Here is a 22,209-nt window from a genome sequence, read left to right as displayed (position 1 = left end):
AATAAGTAGTGAGGTAGTGTTCATAGGTTCACTGTCCATTCAGAAATTTTAATGGCCGAGGCTCTTAGGTAGGCACCTGGCCAAAATAAAACTGGAGGGCTATGTGGAGAGAAAGGTTAGATTGAATTTAGAGTAAGTTAAAAGATTGACATGACATCATGGAGCAAAGGGACTGTATTGTACCATAATGTACTATTTACTGTAAGAACCCAGTTGAACATCTTACTGCATTACTGAACATGGCGTTGGTGGAGTATAATGCTGGGAAAGAATGCACAGGGAAAGAAGGAGGCAATTTTTTCAGTAGGTGCTGACTCCCAGATGTGTCAGCAAAATTCATGAACTCTGGGTTAAGCTGGCTTTCAACAGCACATTTATTTTTGTCAGGCTGCTCATGAAACTGTGCAATTTCTGGACTATAAACTTCTAAAAGACAACATTGCTGCAGTTCTAATTGTTCACCATGAGATGTCATCTGTGCACCTTCCAAAGCATGAACCATACAGTGGAACATTGATCAATGGATAAGACTAATGTTTGTGGGCTTCATATACATTAAAAGTGAAAAGAAATTGTTCATGTATTCTGTGCAGGCACATACATACTGATTTACATCTGTACTATTTGAACCAGCAATGTAGCTTGGGTCTCCTGTGGCAGGGAAGGATATCACAGGAACATGCGTATCTTTTTGTACTGAACACTGTGTAATTGAAGTGCTCAGTAGCTGCAGATTAAGGGCCCTGATACTTTTTTTCCTCTTTCAGCTGGGGAATGTTATCAATTTATAATTGATTGTGCTGTTGCGTTTCTCACAGTCTGAATCATCAAAGGCTGGTAGTATAAAGAAGGTGCAAAGCCTTAGTGGGGAAGGGTGGTTGTGTGGGCTGGAATTGGATTCCTTAACTACTGAGGGATTCCAGTAAATTTTACTCCATTGCCAAACCTGTCAGCTTACACATACACAGAAACATAGAAAACCTACAGCACAATACAGGTCCTTCGGCCCACAAACTCTGCCAAACTTGTCCTTACCTTAGAACTACCTAGGCCAGGGGTCGGCAACGTTTACCACTGAAAGAGCCAATATGGACCCATTTCCCACAGAAAAGAAAACACTGGGAGCCACAAAACCCGTTTGACATTTAAAATGAAATAACACTGCATACAACGTTTTTTTTTGCCTTTATGCTATGTATAAACAAACTATAATGTGTTGCATTTATGAAATTGATGAACTCCTGCAGAGAAAACGAAATTACATTTCTGCATGCAACAAAAACATTTTGAACTCCGGAAAAAAGACGTTGGGTTGAAGGTTACTCCATAGTTAGCCTACCTTGGATCGAAGAATTAAAAGAAAGCGCACACTGGCGGGTGTCAGACATTGGCAGTGGTGATGTATATTAATAGCGATAAAAAACACGTTGTAGCAGTGTGCTACACGCAGTGCTAAAATAAAGACACTGCAGTCAAAGGCAGCTTTATTCGAACTAAACAGCCTTGTTTTAAAGCCTCCCTCAACCCGTCCCCGTGGGCGCGGATGCTCCAAAAGACACGTACTCACAAACCCCCGTAGGCTATCTCCCTTAGCCGGAACGGTGGCTAATTGTGAGCTGGTTCGGATGTGCCAGGAAATGGGGTCTCCACAAAGTTTTTAGATTGTACAAGATCACCATAATCTTCAAATTTCGAATTACATTTCAAAAACTAACAAACCACGGGGAGCTGCATCACAGAGATGAAAGAGCCGCGGGTTGCCGACCTCTGACCTAGGCTTTACCCATAGCCCTCTATTTTTCTAAGCTCCATGTAGCCATCCAGGAGTCTCTTAAAAGACCCTATCGTTTTTGCCTTCACCACTGCCGCCAGCAGCCCATTCCATGCCCTCACCATTCTCTGCGTACAAAACTTACCCCTGATATCTCCTCTGTACCTACTTCCAAGCACCTTAAGACTATGCCTTCTCGTGTAAGCCATTTCAGCCCTGGGCAAAAGCCGCTGACTATCCACACAATCAAAGCCTCTCATTATCTTGTACTGTAGATAAGTGCCAGAAATCAGCTGTAGAAATGCAAATATTTAGCAGTAAGCTCTTTGTCATTGTTGCAAAGATGACGTGTCACTAGTTGGATATGCTGACATCAGTTTCTTTACTTTCTACATCCATTTCCAAATTCTCCAATGTTTGTTTGTTTTGATATAGACAGAGCACAGACAATAAAGGATAAGGAGGTATGGAAGATACCTGGCAATAGTGTTGGTAGTGTGCTTTTGACTTGTCATGTTGCTCTTATGTGGAATATTCAGGTAATTGCAACAATCGGATTTGGCTGTGGGTGGTTGTTAATATTAGCTGCCCATAACCCCCTCGTTAATTAAATGTTATAAAGTCTGCCCTCGATTGAAGCTCCAAATTGTTGGGAATGTGGTTGTTATCTTCCTTTATCGTATTCTCATATTCAAATTTTGAAGTACATGTAATATCAAAGTTAGGTATACGTCCTTGAGCTTCATCTTTGTGCAGGCAGCCACAAAATAACGAAAAACAATCAAACCCATTAAAAAACACCGCACAACCAAAGCGGTCAAATATCCAGTGTGCAAAGAAAAGAATAAATAGTGTAAACAATAAAACAGTAAACAAGCAGCACACAGAATTTTAACTGCAGAGTTCCTGAAACTGAGTCAATTCAGTGCTGAGGCAAGTGAAGCAGGTCCAGGAGCTCAGTGGCTGCTGGCCACAGCCTTGGAGCCAGTTCAACGCTGCGGCGAGTGCCGATGGTCACAGCTGCAGAGTCAGTTCAGCTCTGAACTGAGTAAACCTCACTGAGTACAGTAGTTCACTCACAGCCTCGGTTCTCATTTCCAAGGTTAGTACTTACTGAGCATTCCCACTAACTTTGACAAGACAGCAGAAATACAAGACCTGGCTTGGTGGTGTAGTGGTACCAGTACTGGCCTTCAGGGCAGACGGTCCTGAGTTCAAACCCAGCCACTTCTTCAGCAGAAGTATCTGCATGGAAGTATCTACTTTTGTACAATTTACTGTGCTGTTTATGGCATTTACACCTACACCATGTCAGGGATTCCCAACATGGGATCCAGGGATCCCTTGCTTAAAAAAGGTTGGAAACCCCTGCAGTATGTGTATATCTACAATAATAAACTTGAAAATATACAGGACTCACAGAGATCCATATCAGAATCAGGTTTATCATCATTCACATTTATCACCAAATTTGATTGGGAGGTCTTCAGTACTGTCTCAGACACACACACATATATAGCTAGAGTATCTAAGATTTTTGCACAGTACTGTAGTCCTCCCAATCAAATGCTGAGATAAATGTGAATGATGGTAAACCTGATTCTGATATGGGTCTCTCTGCGTGGGAAGGGGGCAGAGAGAGATGGGAATTGTGGTTGGGAAAAGGGAGGGGAAAGGAAGAGGGAGCAAGAATCCCCAAAGAGACATTCTGTAATGATCAAAAAACCAATTGTTTGTCATCAAATAACCTTGCCTAGTGTCTCATGGTTGGAGGAGCCTGCACCCATGCCATCCCCACCCCCCCTCCCCTCCCCAGCATTCGTTCTCTGCCACATCCCAAACCCTTCCTGTGGTGCTCCACCCTCACCATTAGCGATATCCTTTTGCTCCCGCTTTATTTTCTAATTCGCTCTCCACTCCACAGTGACAGATACAGTACCATGCAAAAGTCTTAGACGCCCTAGCTATATTAATGTGCCTAAGATTTTTGTATGATTGGCAGATTTCCTGGGGAGCATCAAAAATCCAGAAATCCAGTAATATCATGGTCATTATTAAAGATCCAATTAGCATTTTAAAATTCCATACTTAATTAATTTAATCTACTTTGTCTCTGCCTGGCATGGAGCCTGCATTGCACAGGATGACAGGACGCTGCAGAGGGATATAAACTCAGCCAGCTCTAACATGGGAATAGCCTCCCCTACCATCTCGGACATCTTCAAGATGTGATGCCTCGAGAGGGCGGCATCCATCATTAAGGACCCTCACCATCTGGGGGCGTGCCCTCTTTAACATCAGGGAGGAGGTACGGGAACCTGAAGACCTACTCTCAGTGATTTAGGAACTTTCTCTCTGCTGTCAAATTTCTGAATGGTCCATGAACCCATGAACACTACCTTATTGTTCCCTTTCATGCGCTATTCATGTACTCCAGTGGTTTATAGATTTTTATGTCTTTGCACTGTATTGCTGCATACAGTATTTCTGTTCTTTACACATTTTTAAAAATCTATTCAATATACATAATTGATTTATTATGTTTTATTTTATTTATTATTATTATTTTCTCTCTCTCTGCTAGATAATGTATTTCATTGAACTGCTGCTGCTAAGTTAACAAATTTCACGTCACATGCCGGTGACAATAAACCTGACTCTGATTCTGAATTTCACATCATCTGTCAGTGATAATAAATCTGATTCTGAACCTGTGGCCACTCAGATTATTAGCTGAGGGCGCTGAATGATTAGTTAATTTATGTAACAACACACACAAAATTGCTGTACTATTAAACCCCATCATAAGCAACAAAGGTGGCTTGGGTTTGTTTTTGTGCAACAGTAAATTCTGGAGTCTTTATTATTTAGAGGCATCTACTTAAATTCCTCATCACTCAGCATTCGCTAACAGCCAAGCCATTTCACTCAAAAAGAATGGTCCTTGACTGTCCTAAATCCATTGATCAGAAATCACCCATTTCTTGCTCAAGGTCAAAAAATGTTCAAGGCTGAAACTGAGCCAAGGTTGAAATTAACTTAATGCACAAGCGTGTAGAGAGAGATGGAATTGGCAGAGATTTCACATGCCAGATTAAAAGATGCTCATCGGTTGAATCAGATGCTCAGGCTTCGTGCTGGCCACTGCTGTTAGAAAAGGTGAACGCCAGCATGTTGTCACTGCCTGTAGCTCATTCCAGCTGTTAGTGAAACCACTGTAGGCATTGCTGTTGAATGAGCCAGATTTCCACAATTATCCAGCATGACTGACATTCCAAAATTCATCTTGCAGAACCAAAGGAAACTGAGCGGGTTATACAGCAGTCTTGGCATGTAAGTCAGTTATCCAGCTTGGCTGTAGTGATGTGTGACCAGCTATGTAAAAGGTGCAAACATATCCCTCTATGCCCTGTCCCGGTGCCTCTTAAATGTTGTCACTGTTATCACCTCTGCCTCCTCCTCTGGCAACTGTTCCAGGTACCAGCTACTCTTTCTGTGAAAAATTTCCCTCAAATCCCCTCTCAACAACCTCCCTCCCACCATAAACCTCTATTTCAGCTAAAGTTCAAAGTTCGAAGTAAATTTGATTATCAACGTGCACATATGTCACCATATATGTACTTCTTATTTTCTTGTGGGCATTCTCAGCAAATCTGTAAGATAATAACTATAACAGGATCAATGAAAGATTAACCTGAGTGTAGAAGACAACAAACTGTGCAAATTCAAATATAAATAAATAGCAATAAATAACATGAACATGAGATAATGACATGTAGAGCCCTTAAAGTTGGTTGTAGGAATATTTCAATGATGGAGCAAGTGATTTGTAGTTATCCCATTTTGTTTAAGAGCTTGATAGTTGTGGGGTAGTAACTGTGCTTGAACCTGGTGGTACGAGTCAAGTGGTACCTGTACCTTCTACCTGATGAAGAGAGCATGACCTGGGATCTCTGATGATGGATGCTGCTTTCCTGTGATAGCATTTCCCACCATGTGCAGCACACACTGGCTCTCTAGATTATTTGTGTCCTACATAGTTTTAAGCCCCTCATGTCAACTCTCAGTTTCCTTTGCTCGAGGGAAAACAGACGTAGCCTCTCTAATTTCCCCTTATAGTACAAATACTCCACAACAGATAAGATCCTTGTGAACCTTGTCTGCATCCTTTCTAGCTTAATCACATCTTTTTTATGGTTTGGGGACCACACAGAACTCCAAGATTGGCTTAACCACCACTGAGTACGAATTTAACAATACATTCTAACCATTTTTTTGTAAAGTGCTTTCTCTCATAAATGGATCCATAGAAGCCTTAAATTTAAGATAATTTCCAGAAGAACTTAAACATTGGAAGAGCTGTAAAGATCTGGGCAACAAGAACTGAACAGTGGAAGCAGATTCCACTGAGAATTTTCTAATGGTAACTTGCAAGGCTCCAGAGGACGTTCAGAAGTGTAATTCCCAGAAAGAAAGAGTTAATGTATGAGGATATTTAATGGCTCTGGGCCTGTACTAGCTGGAGTTTAGAAGAATGAGGGGAATCACATTGGAACCTATCAAATATTGAAAACTCCAAAATGAGTGGGTGCGCAGAAGGTGTTTTTTCTAGTGGGGAAGTCTATGACCATAATGCAGTGAAACAAGAAGGCTTTATAAGGCATTGATCAGACTACACTTGGAGTACTGTGAACAGTTTTGGGCCCTTTATCTATGAAAGAATTTGTTGGCTCTGGCGAGGGTCCAGAGGAAGTTCACAAGAATGATTCATGGAATGGAAGCGTTAATGTATGAGGAGTGTTTAATGGCTCTGGGCCTGAACTCATCAGAGTTCAGAAGAATGAGGGGAGATCTCATTGAAACCCATTGAATATTGAAAGGCCAAGCTAGAGTGGGTGTTGACAGGATGTTTCCTAGAGTGGGTGAGTCTAAGATCAGAGGGCACAGCCTCAGGCTTGAGGAAAGTCGTTTTAGAACAAAGATGAGGAAAAATTTCTTCAGCCACAGAATGGTGAATCTATGGAATTCATAGCCACAGTGGCTCTGGAGGCTAAGTCATTGGATATATTTAAAACAGAGGTTGATAGGTTCTGATTAGTAAGGGTATCAAAGGTTACAGTGAGAAAGCAGGAGAATGGGGTTGAGAGGATAATAAATCTACCATGATTGAATGTGGAACAGACTTGATGGGCTGAATGGCCTAATTCTCCTCCTGTGTCTTATGGTTAAGAAAGTGATGAAAAGGTCTGTCAATGATTTGGAGCTGTCACCACGGCTTGAATGGCCTCCTGTAATATAAGGTTCCTTGTTTACTTGAAGAAAGATTCAAACAACTTTCCAAGAATGATTTCCACAGAGGGAGGGGAATGTGGCAAAAATAGAAAGGGAGTTCTCGTGTGTGCTCTGCAGATGACAAAGCCTAATTCTGTACCTTAATGAGCTTAATAACTTCAACCTCCTTTCATCACAGCAAAGAAAAATAAGCTTTAACCAGGCAGCAGTTAAGGATTTAATTACAAACATTTGTATATCAGGTGAGGGATTGTAAAGGTATATTTGTTGATGTGGTCTGAAAATGTATTGTGGATTAGGTGGGTTCTGCATAATTTAGTCAGCTGTCTTCTTCTTCTTTGTCTTCTTCTTGGGCCTTTAGCTCCCATTGGTGCATAGACTATCAATGACTTCCCATCTCCATCATCCAAAGTCAATGGTGTGGTTGGAGTTGATCAATGTTTCTATAATCCATGGTATCCACTGTACAGAGGATTGGCCGATACAGCTTCACCAGAGCCCTGTTGGCCAGCTTTACCCATAACAACCTCTCATAATTGGGACATACCACTTTGAGAGGCTTAATCAGCAATCGCTGGGGTAATATTTGAAATTAACAACATTATGTCTGAGTTAAGGAGTGTACTTTTAAGACAAGGTCCCATGACGTTCTACCTCTCTTTTTCTCTTATACCTGCAGTGCCATGATGAGTAACATATCTTCAAACTTGAGTTCATCGTTGCCAACACCCACAACCTCAACAGAATCACCTAATTCTAATGGTAAGTACGGTTCAGATATTTGTTAGGATTTGTACCATGAAGGGATAATTAAGATGTGTTCATTTAGAAACTTCTGTACATTACAAAACTTCAATAGGAACGCAGTCTTCATTAGGAAACATAATGGGATTATAGTGACAGCCAAAGTTATTGTTGGTGTTATTTTGAAAATTATTCAAAGATTCAAAGTACATTTATTATCGAAGTGTGTATACAGAACCCAACTTGGAGATTTGTCCTCCTGCAAACAGCCACAGAATAAGAAGCGCAATGAAACCCATTCAAGAAAACTTCAAACACCTAATGCGCGCGAAGAAACACAAGTTGCACAAATGGCAAAAAGCCAACGAACAACACATAGGATATCAAACATCAACGTGGAATCCAGCAGAATTCAGTTTAATTCAGTTCAGCCCCGTCCACCTCGATCACCCCAATCAAACTGTTCAAAAATAGCAAAAGAGCAGTAACCAGAATCCAGGAGCACATGCAACATGAACCTCAAAGTCCTCTAAAATGAATCCACAGCCTCGCCAATCAATCCTGGTAAAGTGGAAACCAAGGCTCAAGGACACATACCAGAAATTTCAAAGTGATTTACAGTATTTAATATATATGTTTTTATACTAAATGTAATTTAACTCATTTCTCCTCATTTAATGAGTTGAATATCTATCTTCTATTATGTAGGGACTGGGAGCTGAGAACTGCATGAGGCCCTAACAGAAACCATGAGCTGCTCTCATTCACTGTGACACTTTAATGTTACCAGCCCTGATCATCATATATTGTTAGCTGGTGGATGGTCATGTGGAACGTGATGCCTCAGTATTCAAATCTGTGCTGTGCCCTCTCATGGTGAAACTGTATTCTGCATGTAAATTCAATAAAATTGCATCGTAAGCAATATTTTAATCTGCAGCTCTGCAGAATGAATCAAACTTTATAAAAGATGAAAAATATTTCAGAGGCAATCACCGCAGAATGGCCTTTTGAGCAAACTTGTATTCCAGACTTCTTCAGTGTCAGTACAGCTACTTCATACTTCCATAATTTGACAGGAAATTCAGAAGGTCCTGGTGATTGAAGCCCAAAGCTGTTGGGATCAGTGATCAATCAAATCAAAAGTCAAACCAAATCAAGTTTAATCATTCAAGCCATACTTAGATACAACTGAATGAGATAGCATTTCTCTGGGCCAAGTTTGAAAAACACTCAAAATAGCAAACAGACGTTCATAAATAGAATGTAACGTAACTAAAATAGTGAGCAAAGAAGCATAGTCCATCGAATAAAAGGCATTTATAGCCCGAGACCCAGAGCGACGAAGTCTGGCAATTGATGGCACTGTCAGCCTGTCAGTCCACTGCTCAAACGTGGTAGGGCAGCACCAACAGGGGAAGCTGGGCCCTAACCAAGCTCGAACACCATGCTGTAAATGCTTCTGTGTCTCCCACGTGGTCTGCAGCTGCAAGCAAGCCCAAGGCTTGAGGCCTGGTCCTCACTACAACCAAGGCTATGTAGCTGCCATGTTGTCTGTCCCTCCACCAGACAAAGGTAGCAGACCTGCTTCAACTTACATTACCTCTGTCCAACAGTCTTGCGATCACAAGTGAAATGTCCAAAACAGTCGCCCAGGCCTATACACTAACTCCGAAGCTTCCGAGTAGGGGTCTGCAGCCAGGTTAGTTCCTCCATACCCAAACCAGCTCTTCCAACATCCCAGCAGGCTCCTCCAATATCCTTACTGGCTCCTCCGAAATCCCAACCAGCTCCTTCGACGTCTCAGCCAGCCCTCTCTCCAACATCACTGCTGGCCCCTTCGACAACTTGACCAGTTCCGCTGCTGACACCAGTCCGGTTACTCCGATCACTGATGGAGTAGGCCTGCAGTACCCGATGGAGTAGAATTGTCTTTGGATCGTTAAAAAAAAATTTACAAAGAAAAAGCACCATTGGTTGGCCCTGAGTGGCCGCTGCGTTAGTATGCTCCACCATCTTACCAGAAGGTCAAGATGGTAACTGTCCTTATTCTCCAAATGTTAGGGTTGTTGTTAGGTTCAATGCAATCTGAATTGAAAACCATAAACACAAGAGGTTCTGTAGATGTTGGAAATTCAGAATAATACACACAAAATGCTGGAGAAATTCAGAAGGTCAGGCAGCATCAATGGAGAGGAATAAAGAGTCGACGATTCAGGCTGAGACCCTTCATCCATCTTGTACTTTGTGTCTGTTAAAGCAGATAATCATTTGGTCAAGAAAGAAACTGATGGCTAATTTGTTCTCTTAACACATCATTAACAAGGAGTGTCCCAACACCAGCTTGACTTTTGGGCCTGTATAGACAATCAAAGAACAAAGGGCAATCAGTGAAACACGATTTCCCTCGGTATCAATAAAGTATGTCTGTCTGTCTGTCTGTCTGTCTGTCTGTGATCATCCTGTCAGTGTTGCTGCAACGAGAGACTGTTAGTGCAAATTCAGATTGCACTAAGCCTAACTACAATGTGATATATGGAGAATAAAGACAGTTACCATCTTGATCACTGATTACAACAACTTTGTGACTTTATCTCTAACATCAGGCTCTGGCCTCCCATCCACCCTTATCCCTCTTAATGTCCATTAATTTAAACCCTCATCCCTTTTAACTTCATTTAACCTAACTCCCCTACTCCCCAATTTGGCTACAATGTTCATTATTTCTTCCTCCTGTTCCTTTTGCATTAGATCCTAAACTCTAAGCTTCCAAAATATCGGTAACTCCCCACCTTTATGCTATTGAGCAGTTACCCACACCATTCATCTGCCTCACTGATATCAGTAATGCCAGTCCAGGGCTTTGCAGTCTCTACCCTGTTATCAGTCACCTATCTATGAGGATTTACTTTGGTGGCAGATATGTCCCTCAGTTTTCTGTATGATATGTCCTCACTGAACCATCTCCGTGTTTGGAGTTCGAGACTCAATATCTAGGCTCCCTCAGAGCTCCATAATTCTAATTTTTTTTAGACTTGGATTGCATCGACAGCATTCACATAAAATGACAGTGAGCTGCTTTTATCTGGTGATGTCACTAGTTCCATAAGAAGCTCATAATGATTTTTCATCGCCTCAGTTGTTAGTGAATTTATAATTCCCATGGAGCACAATCCTCCTTATTTTCATGACAAGTGATGGGGGTTATATCTCCTCATTGGACTATAGCCAGCTGAAGAGTGTTTTCCATGTAGTTTCAAATAAATATGTTGGAAATACTGCCTGTTGAAACTGCAGATTTAACTGATCCATTAACTGGAACTCTTGATATCAATGGATAGAGATCAGGGTTACTATTATTAATAAATTGGGTTGATAAATGTTTTTAATTCTTTTTCTTTTGAGAGGTTCAAGTGAAATATTTTAAAATATTAAATTATTTTAATATCTTAAATGACTTAATTTAACTTTTCGACAATTTTGGACATTTCTGCATATCAGGAATATTCATAGGTTTCGGGAGTTTTGACAGCCAGCTAAGCCAGGAATGGGGCTTGAAGAGCATTTCATTATATGTGCGAGCTAGGTTTATACCAATCACTTGCTGAGAATTACACGTGGTAGGCTGAGGATTAGAAAGTCAGTGCATTCACACATTGTAAGTGCAAACCAAATGGGATTCCCCAGGTTTTCAGTGCTGTCAAACAGAACTTCATATGCTAAATGCTGTCATACTTTTTTATTCATGTGTTCCCGCAATGAAAGTTGATACATTTGCATTACAACCTGCAGCAATCAATGTATCTGTTTCCTTGGCGTATTCTTGCATTTCATCTACACTACTATTTTTAATAATTTTTTGAAATAAATTTGAGAATTAACTTATTATTTAAAAAGGAAACACTACTATTTCTAGTTCAAAAATTAGAAGAAGCATTTTATATCTTAGCAAATTAGTTTTGTTCATTTCTAAGTTCAACGCCGGGTTTATTTACTACTATTTCCAGAACATTACAATGAACATTTCTCCCCCACCCAAATAAGAAAGAATTTTGGGTACTGGTCTAAGTTTTTGATGGATTCTAGATCAGCCTCTCTTTTGGGGCTTGCATGGTGGGGTGGGGGCGGTGCTTCAGCTGGTACAAGTTGGGGGAGGGTTGATGCTTCTGCTGCTGCTAGTGTGTGGGGGGAGGGATCTTTGGGGTTCTGAGTGACTATCATTAATTCTTTGGGGTTTCTTATTTCGTGAATTTCTCTGCGAAGATTAAGAATTTCAGGTTGTATACTGTATGCATTCTTTGACATTAAATTGAAACATTTGAACCATTTTCTTTAATTTGAATTTCCCATTTGAAAAAAAATGCTGTTGATTGAAGTTGTGCTGTGAGAATGCCACCTTTCTATTCTTGCTGCTTAGGTCAAATAGTTATAGTACCAAGTTGTCCTGTTGTCTGTTAGCCACAAAGGACCACTGTGTGTCTGTTGTTCTTGTGGAAGGCAATACAGACAAAAAAAACAGAAAATAATGCAAACCCTTGATTATCAAAACTATATTGGGTCTTCCTACCTGCAAGAAATACAAGTCCATTCAGTGTGACTACCAGTTTTTCTTTTGGTGGATGCTAATGTTTGATATTTTGCTTTAGCTATTTCATGCTGAACTTGGCACTTTGTTCAGACACATCACCCATGGTCCCTGTCTGCTCTCACTTACCTGACATTGATGTGGAAGGCTCAGTAGGCGGAGCCATGCAGCTTGGAGGTGTCTAACAGTCTGGCAAACTACTCAATGGCAAACGGGCCACAGGTGACATATTACTGTGCCACTTCCCCTGGAAAGCACATACAAACATCCAAAGGGGTAAGGGTGGAGGAGATCTGACTTCTCCCATCAAAGTTAACAAAGCTTTAAAAGAGTTATCAAATATAATATTCAGAAACAATCAACACAACTTTATTTTTGATTATTTAAAGTGTTTCTTTCCCAAAATAAATTAATATATTAAGAAATAATGTTTATAAAAACAAGCTTTCCTCCTAACCTCCAGGTTGGAAATGTCCAGTTGAATGAATTGGCTCTCAGATTCTATGGGAGGTCCATGTGGAGTAGAGTGACAGATGCACCAGCACCTTACAGTGAGCCCTGAATGCTGGCGTGTCCCTTTGGAACCATCAGCCACAGGCAGCACAATTCAGCTCATTGTGTATAGCAACAATGATAAAACAACAGACGTTGCCTCTGGGTCTTTCACAAGGGAGGCTGGAAATTGAAAGTTGTGCCTGGAATTTGCTGCCCTACAACTGTAATCTGTGAATCTTGATCCAGCATGTCCCAGCATGCTGCTTCATTATTTTGTGGTGGCAATGTGGACTGTTTACCTCAGCAATGTTGCTCACTAAAACACTCTGAAATGGTCCTGCACTATTAAAGAACACTGTACAAAGTTCATTCAATCGGTTAACACGTTATGAAACAGGCAGTTGCTAGAAAGAGGAAATTGGTCGATAAAAGGTGCTTTAAAAAAAGGACTTAAATAATTAATGTACAGAGATCCAACTCTGCAAATAATCTGGCTCCACATGGGTTTTTTCATAGTGGAGAAATCATAGCTCAGACTTTATGCTTAGTGTTGAAAAAATGGTGCTCAAGTAGGATTTCAGATCACATCAGTACTGCTTTTATTGTTATGCTTAAATTGGTCAAGTATACATGGAGTCATCTTTTAATACAATGCTGCTTTATGAAAATAACAGTGGATATGAACAGTCTAACTCAAAAAAAAGTTTGTCCAGGAAGATTTATGAAGTTGCTTGCCATTGATTTCCCCAGTTCAGATGAGATTTTAATCTGGTATCTGATCTCTCTCCATCACAAGGAAATGCATGTTGTGAGGTTAATTGGCAGGTATAAATTGCAGCTATAAGGTGTTGGTGGGTGGTAGAAAAAATGATGGGAGTGGGATGGAAGTTGGATAGGCAAATAGAGAAGCAAGTAGAGGGGAATGGCCAAACACAGATAAGTGAGACTTTAATTAGCGTGGGTGAGTTGTGTGGAAGGGACTTTCCATGCTGTATGTCTCTATGACTCTATAGCTCTAGCTATAGCTATAAGGAAGTACGTGACTGAATGGGAGTGCTCTGAGAGTGGCCATAGGTTTGATAGGCTGAAAGTCCTCCTATGATGTCATCCCCAAAGAGCATGGCAATACCAGGTCTCTGATACTGCTTTGATTGCATTGAAGATCGTCGCAACAACTATGGTGGAGCAGGGTTTGACTGAGATTTGAGATTACGACCAGCATTACCCAGTTATAACAGCAAGCATTAATTGTGCTAATGTTACAATTCAATAGAATTTTTAAAATGTGGAGCTCTGAGTTTCACTGAATCCCATCTTGAACCAGTTACATTTCTAAACAATATCCTACAATTAATTTGGTGTGTGCATGAAACATTAACCTCAAGATTATGTATCACAGGATTTCATTTAGTGAACAAATTGTAACGTGCTACAACATGTTTCAATGTAGTCTTGCATACAAACTAGACTTCACCCTCTGAGAATTGTTTTTGCAACTTCTTGGAAGTTTATTTACATTTCTCTATGTTGAAATTCAGATCAAGTAGATCAAGACTGTAGAATGGTGTAGTGATGGGGTTAGATTAATCAGTAGAAATTGTGAGATTTAATTCTTTGTGAATGGCAATAATAGTTGTGCATTAATCATGGAAGAAATGAAGGAATGTTCTCTTTTTTTATTTACATCAGTGTATGATAAACTTATTGCATAACAGAATGTAAAAGCTTAGTTCCAAAATTGCTTTCCAAAAATGTCCTATAAAATATAAACCATGTAGATCAAGGAGTTATGGTCTATGTAGTAAAGAAGTGGTAAATAGTCCTTCAAATTCTAGAAATTCTGTGCCTAGAAATTCTAAAGCGTGGCTCAATATTTTTTGTTCATTGCGGTTTAAAATTTTATAAATTCCATTTCACACAGGTCAAAGCTTGTTTCAGGCTGCCAGACATATGCAGTGACTCACAATAGCAAGCAATACTTTTTCTGACATTGCTTGTGCAAAATTGTTTGAAATGTATGTATAGCACACTAAAGATGTTCTTAAAACGATGAATGTGACAGCTCAATTTATTGGTCACCCGGCTTTAGTTGGACCATCACTGGGGATATTTGAGATGCCCATATTTTTTCCGGCAGGCTCAATTTTAGTGTCTTTTCCAACTGAATGCTCCCACCTGCATTTACCTTCAACCCACTCTTGCAGCCATCTGCCATTATCCTTAAGCATGCCAATCCTCTCCCAAATGTCTTCCCAAACAACAACACTGGCTACTTCTGGTTATCCCTTCAATTGACCTGAACTTTCCCCTGCCCATCTTGCTAATTTCCTCGAATGCCAACCCAATCCGTGTGCTTCAGCTTCTATTTTTTATTACATTTTCTTCCAACAATCCAATCAACCTCCCCTCATGAGTGCTCCTCCTCTCTTCCGCCATCCCATAATGTTGTCCATCCTTTCTTTGTACTCCATTTTCATCTCATCCTTTCCCACCTCCAATTCATTCCTGAATTATTTTCTTTGATGATCTCCACTCTGCAGAGATCACAGAGGAGCAGCCTTTGTGTGAGTCTCCTTGTGGCTTGGATCCAAGCATGTGATTGAATATCACTGCTAAAAATCTCAATAAAAGGGGAAGAACATGACTATCTTATTTGAGGCTTCTTAAGCCCAGCCGCTGGATATGTCTTCTGGGGAGGAACAATTGGGAAAAGATTAGCTATGACTCTTGACTTCTAACCACTAAACCTGAAATATATATCATGTTGCATATTTACTAAAAAATCCTGGTTTTAATGCATCTAAACTTGTTTTCAAGATGACTTTTTCTCTTTAGGTCCATACATTGCGGTATATGTAATCGTGCCGCTACTGGTGGTGATTTTAATCGCAGCTATTCTTTATTTGCGGTAAGGTTCTGGATTTTTCATATTATAATTTTTATGATTTCTCTATGGAAAGTATTTTTCATTTTCTGGGCTAAGATTTTTTATGCAATCTAAATGTTACTGCATATTACACGACTAGCTCATACTAAGCTCCCCATTGTAAAGTGTTAATGAGTTGTTTTCAAGATTTATGAAGTATATGGTGAGGGCATTATTCTCGTCTATTGCCAATCATTTTTAATAATCCTGCAGTACTGACAAGGGAGCTTAGTACTTCCTATACATCATCCGCTATTCACACTCTTGCTGATACAGTGGATTTTATTGTATCTAAACATACCCAGAATGTTTTACTTTATCTAAATGGGTGAACATTTTAATTAAAACCGAGTGCAAAGGAATTACTAAAGAAGTAAATCACTTTGAGTTACTCCCGGAGGTGTCATGGTCAAAACACAAAAGGCTTCAATTCCACACAAGGTAATCTTGGACTTGGGGGATGTAAGACCAGTGTTTCTGAAGCCTTTAGAGGTTGAGAATAATATGGAGGTTTGACTCTCTTCTAGTTTGTTCTAGACCAAAAAGGGGGAGATATAAAAAGACATTCAACAAAACAAATTAGCAGATTTTTTTATCATCAATACCATGTTACCATGCAATAAGAAAGTAAGAATGTCCAGTGTTCAAATAGAACTAGCCATTAGGCTCCCAAGCCTTCTCCAGCATCAATAAGACCATAATTGATCTTTTACCTCAACACACTTTTCTTGCAGTAACCCCATATCTAATGATTTCTATAATAGCTGAAGTCCATTTATTTCTTCATTGAATAGATTCAGAAGCTGAGCCTCCACAGGCCTCTCAGGAAGAGAATTCCAAATATTTACCATTGCCTTAACAAAGAAACTCCCTCTTATTGCTGTCCCAGGTTTTGAGAATAAGGCACCTGGTTCTAGACACTACACCCAAGGAGAACATCATTCTCGTCAAGTTCTGTAAGAATTTAATGCACTGCAGTGAGGGGTCCTCTCCTTCTTCTAAACTCAAGGAAGCATTCTTTAATAAAATCAGAATTTACAAGTTCAATCTAGCAAATCTTTACTGCAGAGCTACAAGAAAAAACTAATGTTATTTAGACCATAAGACAAGGAGCAGAAGTCAGCCATTCAGCCCATAGAGTCTGCTCTGCCATTTCATCGTGAGCTGATCCAATCTCCCCTTTAGTCCCATTCCCCCGCCTTCTCACCATAACCTTTGATGCCCTGACTACTCAGATACCTATCAATCTCTGCCTTAAATACACCCAATGACTTGGCCTCCACTGTCCTCTCGTGCTAGACTCCCCCCCCCCCCCCAGGGAAACAACTTTGCCTCATCCACTCTGTCCATGTTTTCAACATTTGAAATGTTTCTATGAGGTCCCCCCTCATTCTTCTAAACTTCAAGGAGTACATTCCAAGAGCGGTCAAATGTTCCTCATATGTTAACACTCTCATTCCCGGAATCATTCTTGTGAATCTTCTCTGAACCCTCTCCAAAGTCAGCACATCCTTTCTTAAATAATTTTTTTCAGCTACTGAATTGTTCTTCTCCAATGGTTGCTGGAAGTGTTCTATGTTTTCCATGAGGTCTGACAAAGAGTACTTGTTTAATTTCTCTGTCATTTCCAGGATGTTTTTCTACATAGGATCCACATTAGGCACTCTTTTCCTTGGATTTCTAGAGAAGTTCTTACTGTAGGGTAACATAATTGGGAGAAATGTATATTATTCACAACCACATTGAATTGTGATTTCGCTGGTCTGACACGATGGCATGGTTATGTAAGGGTTTTTAGCACACTTTTCTGATAAGGCTTTGGAGTTCAATAAAATGTGTTACGGATTTCATTAAACATAAAACGCCTCACTTCGTTTTATTTGCGAAAACCTACAATACTATCTGTTGTTATATTTCTCACCAGAATACTCCTGTATCCTAGTTCCCCTTTCCATTATCAATGACCTGTTCTCTGCTGTATTCTGATATATTCCTAATCATTAGATATGTTGCTTATTTTGAACAAAATTTGTATTAATTTTTCCTTTGATCTAATACTGTCTTCAGGTTTGCTTGTTTCAGTGACTGGACCATTTCATCTTTTACTTGCTCTAAAGCAAAATATGTGACTTATAAACAATACTTTAAGTATTAACCGTTGCTTGTTGACTGTCATGTCTTCTAATGCAGTTTTCCAATCTACCAGAGTCAACTCGTGCCTCCTGCCTTCCTAGTTGGCTTTATTCAGGTTTAAGATTGAACTGAATCGTTTCTGATTTTAATGTAAAATTCTATCATATTATGTTCACTGTTCCCTAAGGCAACTTAACTAGCAGATCTTTAATTAAAACTTCCTTGTTACAAAATACTACGCCAGAGAGAGAAAAAAAATTCTTTTTAGGTTCCAGGAATTCATGTTACGCATTATTACTGGAAGTTTGGTTTATAGATCTATGTGTATTAATTTTTCATGTTTATTGTATTAATCATGAGTGCAAACCCTTGCAGTGAAATAGCATGTTGATCCAGAATCTAGTGGTCCAGAGAAGATAATAGAGATTGGGTAAGAGCTAGACCAGCAACAATAGCATCTATGCACATTTAATTTGGATAAAAACTCCTAACCCAGGGAGCGGTAGAGGAGATTGTGGCAGAGTTGAGAACGGAGATATGTCGGCTGTTATCTGCGAGTGTGACCCCCCCCCCCCACCGTGATGGAGCTGATTGGGGGGGGGGGCACTGATTCCCCAAACGGACGAACAGTGCGGAGGGCTGCTCGCAGCAAGTGTCATGCCAGAAGGAGAGTGAGCCCCAGGGTTCCTCAGCAGGCAGAGTCATTGGGAAAACCTAGAGGAGACCCAGTGAGGGAATGGCCTGGTGTTTCTGAGGGAACATGTTCCCAGCAATGTACCAAGAAACTCCTGAAGGTGAAAGGCCCAATTTCTGAAGGCTTAATGGGTCCATGCTCCAGTGTGTCGCTATGAATAGAGGTTATCTATGCTAAAGCCATACTCGACACCGGGTCACAAGTCACGCTGTTGTACCGTTTGTTTTATAACCAGTATCTGAAGCATTTACCATTGACACTATTCAGGGCACTGGAGATCTGGGGGCTTATGTGCTGGTGATTATCCATACAATGGTTATTTGCTGGCGCATTTGTTCGCTGTGATGGTAATGTCTAGTGCCCCTGTGAGACACACGGGGGAGAAACTATTGGAAAAGGGGGGAAAGTTGACCGCTGAGTCATTCAACTTTGGGGACTCCCTGGTTCCTGCAGCTTGGAAGAGGAGCATGGTAGAGAAGATGTTGAAGCTGGAAGGTGTCTTTTCCAGTTGTAATTCTTGCTTTGGCTAGTAGCTTAATATAGGGGGTGATAGCCCCCGCACGGCCAAATTTAAGGAATCTTGTTTGGGTAGATACTGTGCGATGTGCCCCCCGTTACAAATCAGTACCCCGAAATAACAAACAGTACACAATATGTGATTAAACGATTGTGCTTTATAATTCTTACTTTGTCTATATGGTTAGTAAAGAAATGAAAAAAGGAAAAAAGAGAGCCCAATCTTACTAAACAGTCTATTGTGCAATGTTGGAGCTCACTGATAAGAAAATCATCCATCATTGACCCTCGCTCCAAGTCCACCCTGTCCAGCGGTCTACCAGCTCTCTCCATTCGCATCTTCTCTCCTCATCTTTCCCTGGCAAAAGACCGCAAAAATCTCTATTCCAGCTCACAAGAAAGAACAACAGCATTCCAAACTCTGTTATCTCTAGTTATAACCCAAGCATTGTTGCTACAGAGAAACCATTACACTATCAGTGAAACCTTACAGTAGTGGTCACCAACCTTTTTAAGCCCAAGATCTCCTACCTCGGCTGTAGTGAAAGGAAAGATCGACCTACTAAACCGGTTAGTCACACGTCAGACGAGATGAGACTGGGCAGACGAGACTGGAAGTAAAACCCCGCAGCCCAGAAGTAGAAATAATGTATGTACAGCAGGGGCCACCACCCTTTTTTGCACCATGGGCAGGTTTAATATTGACAATATTCTTGTGGACCGGCGGGCGGGGGGGAGGGGGGGCCGCGCACCAGGCCAGTACCAACGAAACTTCTTGCCAGCCGGTTACCTGAGGCCAACCAATGATCCCTGGCACGAGGGTATCACTGCGTTTAGGCGACTGATGAATTTGTGTGTGTTCAAGTTCAACAGTGAGCATGACAGGGAATGAGGAAAGGTGCAGCTGACTCATATTGTTTCATATCGCCAAATAATATTGATTTCTTGCGGCCCGGTTGGGGACCACTGAAGTACACTGTGTAGTGCGTGGCGGGGGAGCTACATGCATGTGAACTAGGGAGAAAGAACGGAACTAAAACCCCGCAACCTGGAAAAAATCTTTCAACAGTATTTGTATATTTATTTTTCTTTTTTTTCGGGATCTACTGGGAAAGTCTCAAAGATCGACAGGTTGGTGACCATTACCTTACAGCATGTTACACAGCAGTGAAACCCTACAGCACGTTACACAGCAGTGAAACCCTACAGCATGTTACACAGCAGTGAAACCCTACAGCACGTTACACAGCAGTGAAACCCTACAGCACGTTACAACTGCATTACAGAGAAAAGGTGAAACCTGATTTGAATGAGGAGTTGTCAGGAGAGAAAACTAACACCATAGCCAATGAAATGTGCATTGTAAAAAGCCTTTGAATGAAAAGAAAATGATGGAACGGTTTAAAAAGAAGATTTGGGGATTGATTGGTTACAGATAGAGAATGAGAAGACTGAATAGGTATAAAGAGGAAGATGAGAATAATATATTTAAAACATTGGGGCACTCAAAACCAAATTATGTCTGTAGAGAACAGAGAGTTGGGATTGGTGTGAATTAGTAGTTAAATGGATTATGGAGAAATGAAGCCCATTCATTTACATAGCATTAGATGCTCCATGACACTTATCAGAAGACACTATTTTAACCACAAATTCATTTCCTATTACAAATACCCACTAGAAATAGTGAAGCAAGGACAACCTTTACAATTTTATTTGAGCGGAGCTGGGAAATGGCTACTGTTGGGACATGGCATGAAGTCAAAAGTTATTACCAAGGATCCACAAAATCATCTATATTCATAGAAGGACAGAAGGACAAATGAACCACGTCAGTGTCCTCCACAGCATTAAGGCTTATGCATTGTCATTTGGGCCGCATTCATATGCCCAAAGCTAGACAGAGAATACAAGCACTCTGTTGAAAGCTTTGTCATGGAAGAGATTAGCAAGTAAACAGAGGAAAGGATTGAAAGAGATGCTCAAATCTGTTTTAAAGAAATAAAATCTATCTATTTGGCTTCTGAGGATCTCTGGCCATTGACTACTCCTAGTGGAGAAGTGGCATTTGGGATGGCAAAGGGAGTATCAAGGCCATACATTAGGAGCACAGCGTTCTATGTGGCAGAAGGAATGAACAACTTCACCACCTCCTGCCCCTTCAGTTGTTCCTATCACATCTGTGGAAGGATCTGAGGTTCCAACATTGGCCTTACTTACCATACAAAATCCACAAAACCTAGAAGAAGTCATCCTTGACTCTGAGGGACTGCAAAGTTGAAATATGGGCCAAGTATGAGGTCAGCATGAGGTCAGTTTTTACTCTTTAAGTGAAAACATATTCATCTTATATGGGAGTGTGAGTGTGAGCTTGCAGTAAAAGACTACCAGAACCTCTGGAATAAATCCCTCACAATACCCATCCAATTATTGCAAGAATTACTTGTTAAGTGACTTTACTGCTCTACAGCTGGAAGTATACTGCTGTATCATCCTAAGACTCCTCTGGAGTTAGTTATCAAGGTCAAACTGCCAGGGTAGGTACTGACAACTACAAGAATTGGTAATGGGTTGGCAGGGCATACATCTCTCTGAAACTGCTTTGGTAGGTTGTGACACAGACTAATACCACAGCGCTATTTTAAGGTCCTCATTTTCATATTTCCTGATATTGCTGGCTGTGAGAATTCTTCAAGCTGATTGGCTGCTAGGTTGACTTGATGTCATCACAGTCTGTGGGCTTTGGAGTTACCCAACCGCCAAATCAGAATTAAATTAATCTGAAATGATAAAGTCACTGGATTTTTTTGGCAATTTAGTTGAACATCAGAATTGCTCAGTGTTACTATTTAACAGATTTTAAAACCCGGACAGTCATGTTTCACCTAAGCACTAATTTTCTCCTTACTACCCATGCTCTCTCACACTATTAAATGAACATATACAAAGTTACATCTGCATTAGTAATACTTCTCTCATATAAAAGTAAAGCCAATTAGCAAACTGCACTCAGATTAGAAAACTGACATAATTTTTCATGGCACAATGCCCAA

At 40.5% G+C, this 22,209-nt stretch overlaps 1 protein-coding gene across 8 annotated transcripts in view; it reads left to right on the top strand.

Moving 5' to 3' along the window:
* The window catches only part of ptprea (protein tyrosine phosphatase receptor type Ea), a 299,961-nt gene that overhangs the window by 220,069 nt on the left and 57,683 nt on the right, over positions 1-22,209 (top strand). For 6 of the 8 annotated variants that reach the window (XM_059947680.1, XM_059947681.1, XM_059947685.1 and 3 more), the window contains 3 exons: positions 5,064-5,104; positions 7,743-7,825; positions 15,723-15,795. In XM_059947680.1, the coding sequence (XP_059803663.1) occupies positions 5,064-5,104; positions 7,743-7,825; positions 15,723-15,795 (197 nt within the window). The remainder of the gene's footprint in view (positions 1-5,063; positions 5,105-7,742; positions 7,826-15,722; positions 15,796-22,209) is intronic. The other 2 variants (XM_059947688.1, XM_059947687.1) reach the window with 1 other exon arrangement.

Source organism: Hypanus sabinus, chromosome 22 (genome assembly GCF_030144855.1).
Source record: "Hypanus sabinus isolate sHypSab1 chromosome 22, sHypSab1.hap1, whole genome shotgun sequence".
Classification (NCBI taxonomy): Eukaryota; Metazoa; Chordata; class Chondrichthyes; order Myliobatiformes; family Dasyatidae; genus Hypanus; species Hypanus sabinus.
Note: the sequence above shows the minus strand (reverse complement) of the source record. Positions and strands in the feature narration are given on the sequence as shown.